The sequence below is a fragment of the Sorex fumeus genome, unplaced genomic scaffold, assembly GCF_029834395.1.
Source record: "Sorex fumeus unplaced genomic scaffold, SorFum_2.1 ptg000043l, whole genome shotgun sequence".
In the NCBI taxonomy this organism is placed as follows: domain Eukaryota; kingdom Metazoa; phylum Chordata; class Mammalia; order Eulipotyphla; family Soricidae; genus Sorex; species Sorex fumeus.
In genome coordinates, this window is record NW_026606100.1 from 30,290,104 (window position 1) to 30,300,436 (window position 10,333).

A 10,333-nucleotide genomic window follows, 5' to 3' on the forward strand; every position below is an offset into this window, starting at 1 on the left:
ACGGAGGTGCCTTGAGTCTTCTGACCTCCATGAGTCCATGGCAGGGACTGGAACTAGGGTCTGTGGTCCAGGGGTAGGGATTGGGGGCTGGGGTATACAGAGATTGGAGTTAGGGGCGAAAGGGCCGGAGAAGAGGTAAAAGCTGGGGACATAGCAGGGGCACAGCAGGGGCACAGCAGGGAAGAATGGGGGTGTGAACGGTGAGGTGCTTATGGGAACTGGGGTAGGAGTCCAGGGGGCCAAGTAGGCAAGGCCAATGCCGAGGCAGCCAAGTAAACAAGCCGCACTGTAACCCGAGTCTGGGGGGTGGGGGTGGGGGGGCACCACCCGAGAACCGCCCCTCCTCGCTGCCCGCCCTTGCCCTGCAGCCTGAGACCCCTTGCAGCAGAGGCGGGGTGCCACCCGAGGTCAGCCAGGGAACCGTAAGCAAAGGGCACGGTGCCCGCGCCGCCGCCCCCTGCTCCCGGGGATGCGGCCGGCACCGGCACAGATCTGAGAGCTCCGATTGGCTCCGGGAAGCGGCGTCGGGGAGGGTCCCGGAGGCCGGAGCTGGGGGCGTGGCCTCGAGGAGCATCCCGCCCCCCAGGCTCGGCCAATCCGCGGGCACGCCGGGCGGACGCTCCCAGCGAGCCCCGCCCCCTTGCTGGCCGGAGCCCCTCGTGACGCTACGTGTTGGGCGGGAGCGGGGCTGCTGCGCAGAGAGGAAGGCGGGTCTGACAGTAGCGGAGGCCGGGAGCTCTGGAGCCCGGGATTGTTGGGGTGCGTGAGTGCTGGCCGTGCTGGGCGAGTCGGGAGCGTAGGGGTGGGGGTCAGGGGGAAGGAGGCTGCTTGAACTCTGCGGGTTCCGTGTCTCCGGCTCTAGGGCGGTCCTTGGGGCATTGATGGTGGGGGGATCAGGGTGGGGCTCGTGCGGTCATGCATTCTAATGCTGCCGCTGATAGATACGGAGACGCAGTGTGTGTGTGTGTGTGTTTGTGTTTGTGTAAGTGTAAGTAGCGGGTTTTGTGAGCCAGGGTATGCAGGGCGTGCCCACCCTGTTGTGTCTGTGGAGGGCATGTGTGATGTGTCTTTGTGTGTGGGTATGTGGGGAGGGGAGGGTGTGTCTGCAGGGAGGGAGGAAGTCTGGTTGGAGAGGATTAGTCATTCTGCAGGATTTTGCTCTACACAGCCAGATGGCAGCTCCGGCTTTTTCCTCTCTGCCTTGTAGAGGGGCATGTGTCCCTTCTGGAAGCTGGAAGCTCCTGGGGAGGTCGTTGGGGCCAGATGTCAGCTGGGAAACAGGGAGGTTGAGGGAGAAGAATGGGGGCTGGCGCATGCCCATGAGCGCACATCGTGGGCTGGCATGTGTCTTGTTAAAGATCTGGAAGATATATAAGCCCAGGGGTGGCCAGGGAGCTCTGGCTTTCCTCCAGCCAGGGACTAGGGTGTGGGTTGGCTTATACCATCTTAACAGCCTGGGGGAGTTGCAACTAGGTCTCAAGACTGCTGGGCCCAGAGCTGCCACCAGCATGGATGTGTCATGCACATCATATAGTTTGTGCAGATGGAGCAGGAGAGCAGTTGCTTGGGGTCATGGCTGCTCGTAGATCAACTGCACACCTAAGTGAAAAGCCATGCTGACCCGGTGTGTGTGTGTGTGTGTGTGTGTGTGTGTGTGTGTGTGTGTGTGTAAGGAGATCTATTTTCCTGTTGCTGTTCTCCCCTGCACTCTCCTCCCATAGCTGCTGCTGGACATGGGCTAGAAAGCAGCTCCTCCCCCGCCCCTTGCTTACCTATCTGGAGTCACCTTGAGCTCTGGAAGGGATTGGCAGTAGGCCCGGGGAACTGGCTCAGGCTCCCACGCAGAGCCTTGGACCCCCTGCTTGGAGGCCTCTGATCCTGATCCCTGCCCTGCAGAAAATGGGTGAGCTGCCCTTAGATATCAACATCCAGGAACCTCGCTGGGACCAGAGCACTTTCATGGGCAGAGCCCGGCACTTCTTCACTGTAACTGACCCCCGGAATCTGCTTCTGTCTGAGGCACAGCTGGAAGCGTCTCGGAACATCGTGCAGAACTACAGGTGACCCCCCTACCCCTGTGACCCTGGACCCTGGGTGCCACCTTCTTGCCACTCCAATGGACCTTCTGCCCCTGACTCCCCGGTTTGGAGGGTGGGTGACCCTCAGACCCCTTACCCCAGGTCCTGTCTGCAACACAGAACTGAAAAAAGGATTTTAAGGTGTCGGGCTTGAGGAGGTGTTGCTGATAGTGTGGGTGGGTCGGAAGCCCTTTTAAGGCAATGGCTTTCATCTGCTGTTTTGAGGACAGGGCTGGTGTGCAGGTGTGAAAGGTTGAAAACCACTGGTCTCCAGGATCTGGTTCTCTGCTGGGGATCCTTCTGGAGGCATTCAAATTTCCAAGGAGGGAGGAGCTGTGTTTCAAACCATCTTTATGCACGATCCAGCATTTGGGCAGTTTTACTTTTTTAAATTATTATTTTTTATTAGTGAAACACCATGAGGTACAGTTGTAGACTTACAAACTTTCGTGCTTGGGTTTCAGTCATACAGTGATCGAGTACCCATCCCTCCACCAGTGATCGGGCAGTTTTATATTTATTTATTTATTTATTGCTTTTTGGGTCACACCCAGCGATGCACAGGGGTTACTCCTGGCTCATGCACTCAGGAATCACTCCTGGCAGTGCTTGGGGATTTCTGGGAATTGAACCCGGGTCAGCCGCGTGTGAGGCAAATGCCGTACCTGCTGTGCCGTCGCTCCAGCCCCGATTGGGCAGTTTTAAGGGAATCAATCTCTCTTTCTCTCTCTCTCTCTCTCTCTCTCTCTCCCCCCCTCTCCCCTCTCCCCTCTCCTCTTTCCTCTCTGTGTTTGGGGTGCGGGGAGGCACACCTGGCCGTGCTTATTCCTGTTCTGAGTTCAGGGATCATTCCTGGTGGGGACGAGGAACCATATGTGGTACCGGGGATCAAACTTGGCTGTGTGCAAGGCAAGCACCCACTGTTTTATCTTTCCAGCCCAAAAGGACAATTCTCTTTAAGTGACCAGAAAGGAAGAAGTAGGGGCCCTCACTTCTAGGAAGCCTGGCCTCTTTCCTTTGAGACACAAGAAGCACCATTGTTCTGAGACCAGGGATCGAAGTTCCTGGTCCCCTATAACAATTTGCTGTAAGCTGGGTGTGTGGGGCTTGGGAGGACAGATTTGCCCCCTAAAATGCCTCCTGCCAACCTCTGCAGGGCCGGCGTGGTAAGCCCAGGGCTCACCGAGGACCAGCTCTGGCGGGCCAAGTACGTGTATGATTCTGCCTTCCATCCCGACACGGGGGAGAAGCTGGTCCTGATCGGCCGCATGTCGGCACAGGTGCCCATGAACATGACCATCACCGGCTGCATGCTCACCTTCTACAGGCACGTCCCCCCGGGTGCTCCCCCTATGTCAGGGCCAGTGGGCCCAGAGTGCTGCCATCCAGACCCCTCATCTCCTCGGCACTCAGGCCTCGGGTCTGCCCCCCTGAGTGGATCTGTGGGCCTGGAGAGGGGTCCCCAGCGCAGTTCCCAGTCTTCTGCTGGGTGCACCTTGAGGGTTTGAAAGTAACCTTGTGGACCTCCTGTTGGGGTGCAGGGATGGGGAACCCTGGCGAGGGGTGGAAGTAAGTGTGCATGTTCCCTCAGGAAGACCCCCACCGTGGTGTTCTGGCAGTGGGTGAATCAGTCATTCAACGCCATCGTCAACTACTCCAACCGCAGCGGCGACGCCCCCATCACCATGGGGTGAGTCTGGTTCCCTAGAGAGTGGCAGCAGGATGGGGACTCGTCTCCCCACCCCCAGTGCCCCTCCTGCTCCTGGAGGGAGGGCCCAGGCAGCCAGGCTCCTCTATCCCTGAGCCCCTCTTTCCTGAACTGAGTGTGGGGCCTCCTGTTTTGGGGGACCCGCTGCTCTTCTTCAAGGGAAGGGATTGGGGCCTCTGGACATGTGGACAATAAGGAGCTTGGGGGGTTCATTTCTGCTGTGAGGCCACAGTCCCATACCTCTTGTGTTGGGGTGTGGTGACCCAACCTGTCCCTGACAGAAGGATCCCCCCATGGGCCGCTCACTTCCCCCTTGGTCCTTCCATCCTCCGCAGGCAGTTGGGGACAGCGTATGTGAGTGCCACCACTGGGGCGGTGGCCACAGCTCTGGGACTCAAATCGCTCACCAAGGTAGGGGCCCCTTTCCCATGCGACCCCCAAGACCCTTTCCCCCTCACCTCCTTCCCTATCCCCCCCATCCACCCTCTACCCGGCCTGCGGCTCCCAGCTGTCTCTTTACCTGTGGCCCTCAGGGCCCCTCAGTGGCCTCCTTCCTCCACAGCACCTGCCTCCACTCGTGGGCAGGTTTGTCCCCTTTGCTGCTGTGGCTGCTGCCAACTGCATCAACATCCCCCTCATGAGGCAGAGGTGAGTGGCCCTGGGCACTGTGGGGGGACCAAGACCTAGCTCAGCTCTTCATGGAAAGAGGAACCTTGGAGATGAGGCCCGATCTAGGAGGCTTAGCTCACCCCACCCACCACGCATACCAGCCCACAGTGGGGACACTTCTCCATGCCCCACACCGTGTGCTGTGGGGTTGGGGGGCGGGTCATCACTGTCTAGGTAGGGGTCCTGGGCTGGGAGAAGTCGCCTTTAAATCTGAATCATTTGAGTGTGGGACAGAGAGATATCACAGGGGTTCAGGTGCTTGCCTTGCATGCAGCAAACCCTGGTTCTATCCCCAACACCAAAAATGGTCCCCTAAGCACCTCCAGGAGTGATCCCTGAGTAGAGTCAAGAGTGATGCTGAACACTGCTGGGCATAGTCCCTGAACAAAATAATAGAACATCTGAGGGGACCTCAGGAAAGAGCTGGCCAAGGAGGGGTTGGAGCAATAGCACAGCGGGTACGGTGTTTGCCTTGCACGTGGCTGACCCAGGTTCGATTCCCATCATCCCATATGGTCCCCGAGCACCGCCAGGAATGATTCCTGAGTGCAAAGCCAGGAATAGGACTTCCAGGGGGCACTTGGGGCACTTGGGGCCTGTGATGTGACTCCCATCCTCTCCCATTCCCAGGGAGCTGCAGGTGGGTATCCCGATAACAGATGAGTCTGGTCAGCGGCTGGGCCACTCGGTGACTGCGGCCCAGCAGGGAATCTTCCAGGTCGTCGTGTCGCGAATCTGCATGGCGATTCCAGCGATGGGTGAGGCCAGGTGGTGCCTGGGCACTGGGAGGCTCTAAGAGAAAGCAGGGAACCTTCTGGGGTTGAGGATTCCAGGAGCTGTGAAACTCTGCAGGGGAGAGGGGGTCTGTCCTTCCTTAAGGTTCTGACCCTGGGACTGGAGCTATAGTACAGCAGGTAGGGCGTTTGCCTTGCACGTGGCCGACCTGGGTTCGATTCCCAGCATCCCATATGGTCCCCCCGAGCACCACCAGGAGTAATTTCTGAATGCAGAGCCAGGAGTGACCCAAAAAGAAAAAAAAAAAAAAAAAAAGGTTCTGACCCTCTCTCCACTAATCCCTGCTCCCCTTCCGCCCCTCAGCTATCCCCCCTGTGATCATGAACACGCTGGAGAAGAAGGCCTTCCTGAAGGTAAGGCCGCCCTCACCTTCCCCGCCGGAATGCGACTGCGCGCCCTCTCTCCTGTGTGGCCTCCTGCCAACACACTGAGACTTGCCATCCATCTCCTCCCATTGCTGGGCAGGAATGAATCCCTGAGGGGAAAGGAGGGGTGTGGCTCAGCAGATTGGCACTCCCCCTGCAGGTGTGAGGACCTGGGTTTGATTCCCGACACCACCAGGACAACAAAAAACAAGAATCCAGGCTGGGTTGGTGGGGGGGGGGCTTTAAGAGCAGGGGGAGAGCCAGGAGGGGAGGAAGGAAATGGTTTCTGGTCAGGAAGTTTGTGACAGCCCCGGTCCCCTAGTCACAACATGCTCGTGTTGTCACCCTTCACCCTGTGACTACACAGGCTCACACATGCCCCAGCGGGCCAGAGAAACAGAGGGCAGAAATTTCCAGGCTGGCACATCTGTCAAGCTGAGGTCCCAGGCTTTCCTGAGCCCCAGCTTGGGACCCCAGTGGGAGGAGCAGAGTGGTGCAGTGAATGGTGGAACGGGTGCAGGGCAAGGGCTGTGTTTAGCAGGGGGCAGCAGGGATAGCTCAGTGGGCTGGAGCAGGGGCTTTGCATGCAGAAGCCCTGGTTTTGCGCCCCCTCCAAGAGCAGTCCTCAAGCACAGAGCCAGGAGTAGCCCCTGAGCACTGCTGGATGAGACAGGGAGCCAGCTTCCTGCCCACTGGGGATGGGTAATGACTTGCTGAAGAAAGCAGGCGAGGGAAGAGAAAGGGGTGAGGGGTGGAGTTGCCCCAGTTTGGGAGGCTGGAACAACTGGAGCCTGTGGGCAAGCAGGTCTGACTGGAGTGGGGGGAGGGGGAGGTCTGGATGTCCTGACTTGGTCGTTATGGATTTCAGAGAAGGGAAAGGGGCAGGTGAAATGGGGTAGGGGTCCCCGGGATACAGGCCAGGTTCCGTTCTTTCTCCTTACAGCGTCGTCCCTGGCTGGGGGCACCCCTGCAGGTGGGACTCGTGGGCTTCTGGTAAGTGCACGGGCAGTTCCTGGGTGGGCTCGGGTGGTGGTTTTCTTGCTTTTAGGATGTCTGTGTTCAGCCCGGAGATATGGTACCCGGGTAAGGCGTCAGTTTGACTCCCTGACATCGCATATGGTTGGTCACTCAAGCACAGAGCCAGGAATAGCGCCTGAGCTCCGCAGGGTGTGACCTAACACCCCCAAATAAAATGAAACAAATAAGATGTTTATGTTCATCACTCATTCACACACGCAGCAGTTGCGGGGGAGGGGTGTGACTGTCTGCAGGCATGCTGGGGCTGCCCTGGAGGGTCAAGGGCCCAGCTGAAGGGGCTCCAGTCTTTATAAATTGAAACCATGGAAATGCACTTTGGGGGACCAGTCAGGAGTTCCATGCACTTTTATTCTTGATCCTGCTGCTCATTGACTGGGGGGCTCCAGAACCCCGCTGAAGGCTCTCGCCTCTGTCTGATTCCAGTGTACCAGGGTGCGATTTCATCAATCTCCAATCCTAGGGCTCTCTCTGGAGATGGTGTAGGGTCCAGCAGGGAGATCAGCCTTAGGACAAAGCTTCACAAACCTTTCCAATGCTCTATCCCCCAGCCTGGTGTTTGCCACGCCCCTGTGCTGCGCCCTGTTTCCCCAGAAAAGGTAAGTGCTGCAGAAGGCTTGGCTGGAGGGCAGAAGAGATAGTATAGTGAGTAGGGCGCTTGCCTTGCGAACAGCCCACCTGGATGAGATTTCCGGCCTCCCATATGGTCCTGTGAGCTTTGCCAGGAGTGATTCCTGATTCCTGAGGGTAGAACCAGGTGCAGTCCCTGGACCTTTCAGGATGTGGCTCAAAAAAAAAAATCCAAAAGTCTTGATGGGAGGCTCTGGCCAGGGCTCACGGGAACCAACTGACCCGAGGGTCACTTGGTGCATTCCAGACAGAGGCCTGGCAGCATGCAGCGGGTCTGGAGGTGGAGGACTACCGAGGACAATTGGCAGTTAAAGGAGATTCTTTGGCCTGGGAGGAGGGCTGGCGCTCCCTTCGCCCACGCGGGGCAGGTCCTGGGCAGACTTAGCCTGCCCTGCGCTTCTCTTGCAGCTCCATCCACGTCAGCAGACTGGAGCCAGAGCTCAGAGCTCAGATCCATGAGCGGAACCCCAACATGGAAGTGGCTTACTACAACAAGGGGCTTTGAGGGAACGTGAGAGCCTGTCGCCCTGCCCGAGCTCCTGGGGCGACTGCTTGGTGGAACCTTGCATCCTTGCCACACGCTGTCTATCTGGGACTGGGCAGGGGTTTGCGGAAGGAGCAGCCTTTGAGACCAGCAATCCTTCGGCTGGGAGAGGTGCCCCATAAGCCTTTCTCTCTCCCCTGTGGTTTCAGGGAGCAGGGCCTGTACCCCTTTCTCTTGCTCCTGTATGTCTACCTAGATACGTACATGGTGTGCGTGTGTGTGTGTGTCCACATCATCCCGGAAGCCAGGGGAAGACACGCTGGCCCGGCCTGCCCTCTGGCTTCCCTTCCCAGCCTCCTGTCCCCTGCCAGCCAGGCAGGCTACAGGACTTTCCCTTCCTGAAACACACCAGCCACGTTGTCTCCGACAGCACTCCTCCACTTGGGAGAAGCCTCCGGATCTCAGGACAGAGACTGAGGGACACTCAGGGTCCTCCCTCACATCCCGCAAGAGGTTAAGGGTCGAGAACAAAGGAGTGTCCTGGGCTGCTTCTGCCATCCTCCCCTCCACCCCCCCTCCCCAACATCGCAATGTGGGCATCTTTAGGCACAGATTGAAGAGTTCTTGGCCAGCTCTGACTTCAGCACTTCAAATCAAAACACTCCCACTCTCGTCCCCAAACCCTGAAGCCCCAAAGGCTGAGCAGCAGTCCCTCTCCAGAGCTCGGGAACCTCTGACATAGCACCCCACTGTGGGAACGGTGCTTACCCGCCTGAGGCTTCTGGGGGGCGGGGTGGCCAAAATACCCACTGGAGGGCAGCTGGCCCCAGCTGTACAGTGTGAACACAGGGTGCTTGGTGTTCCGTCGACACTCCACAGAACCCCAAGCCTTGCTTGCTCTTGCTCTTTCTTGAGGTTTGGCCCTATTCCTACCTCCTCCACCCTTGAGAGAAGAAGGGGCCATTTAAAGAGGAAGTAGGCTTGGGTGTGTGCTGGCCGACCCCCCAAAGCAGCTGGCCGTGTACTCCACTCCGGAAAATCTGCCTAAGGGAAGGAGTGGCAAAGAGGCCCAGGACTCTAGCACTTTCCTGCTTCCCCAGCCCCGTGTCACTCGTGATACAAGTTAGGGCGCCATTGTCACTCAATAAACTGAAAGCAAGCTGCTTGATCCTGATTGCATGTTCTGAGTGCCCATGATGAGTGTCCTGCCCTGGGGCCTGCCTTTCTGGTCCTACAAAGTCTGGCTGGGGCCTCCGCTCCTGCTGTCTCTTCTGTTCGGGGCCTCCGGCCCCAGCAGAGGGCGCTCTGGGATTGGAGAATCAGTATACCTGCTCCCTGAGTCCTGGGGTTAGGTGTGGAGAGTGGCTTTCTTCTTAGCTGTGGATTACTGGTCACTTTGCTTCACTGTCACACAGCTCTGCACCAGCTCAGACTCTGGGCTTCTTGATTTCCTTTGGGCATTAGGTATGGGGTAGTAGCCTCTGGGACCAGGGAGGCCTCTGGAGAAAAGAAGGTAGAGAGCCAAGGTCTGCCCAGCTCCGTCAGAGAAGTCTGCAGGCCAGCACGTCCTCCCCATGTCCCTCCACGCCACCATTGAGACAGCACCTGAACCAGCCTGACAGAGGTCATTTGCCAGTAATACCCTATCCCTACCCCAGACTCTCCCATTTCCTCCCACATATGCAATTCCCATTGTTTCTTCTGGGAGGGAGTAATTGCGCCAGTGCTCAGTGCTTATCCTGCCTCTGTGCTCAGGGATGATGCCTGGCGATGTTCAGGGGAGCATTGTGATACTGGGGATTAAGTAGGGGTCGGATGTGTACAAGGAAAGACCCTTCACTCCTAGCCTACCCCACCCCCACCCTCTGGCGTTGTGGATCAAACCCAGGACCAAAGCATGCCCTTTCCTACAGAACTATTTATCTTCACAGTCACTCCTGTGGGGCTGACATCGTGTTTCTATTCTTAGCACAGGTTTTAAGACGTTGAGAACATTGCCAAAAGCTACACAGCTTGGCAGGTGCGGAGACTAGATTCTGGGCAATTCTGAATTTCTTCTTCACTTGCTGGCCACCAGGCAAATTTGAGGCTATTTTCCTAGTCCTGGTGACATTCCAGGGTATCTCCTTCTGGGGCATAATTTGTTTACCAGTCAGCAAAACTGGCTCCTAAGAGAGTACACACAGACCTTTTACTAAAGTCACTGAGAGTTGCTAGGCTAAAGGGTTTTGTAGATCAAGTCTAAAAGTAAGTAAAGTAAAGTAAAGGCCCTCCCGTTGATCATCGATTTGCTCGAGCGGGCCCAGTAACGTCTCCATTGGAGACTTTGTTGTTACTGTGTCTGGCATATCGAATACTCTCGGTAGCTTGCCGGGCTCTCTGAGAGGGGCGGAGGAATCGAACTCGGGTCGGCCATGTTGGCTGCGTGCAAGGCAAACGCGCCAAGTCTAAGCAAAGATTTCCATTCTAGTGAAGTAGGACATTTGGATCATTCATTTCAGTTACATCCTGTTCTGCCAATCAGAACCAGCACTCCCACCCAGTCCTAAGGAACTGCCCTGAACCTTTG

General features: G+C 57.3%; 1 protein-coding gene across 1 annotated transcript; it reads left to right on the plus strand.

The window, feature by feature from the left end:
- The first annotated feature begins 673 nt into the window (after nt 1–673).
- Nucleotides 674–8,789, plus strand: SFXN3 (sideroflexin 3). Its single transcript, XM_056120497.1, has 11 exons — nt 674–759; nt 1,897–2,060; nt 3,235–3,409; nt 3,674–3,768; nt 4,122–4,197; nt 4,349–4,434; nt 5,086–5,213; nt 5,554–5,603; nt 6,559–6,608; nt 7,202–7,249; nt 7,689–8,789. The coding sequence occupies exons 2-11, from the start codon at nt 1,900–1,902 to the stop codon at nt 7,783–7,785; spliced, it is 966 nt and encodes a 321-aa protein (XP_055976472.1). The 5' UTR covers nt 674–759; nt 1,897–1,899; the 3' UTR covers nt 7,786–8,789.
- Nucleotides 8,790–10,333: the final 1,544 nt, after the last annotated feature.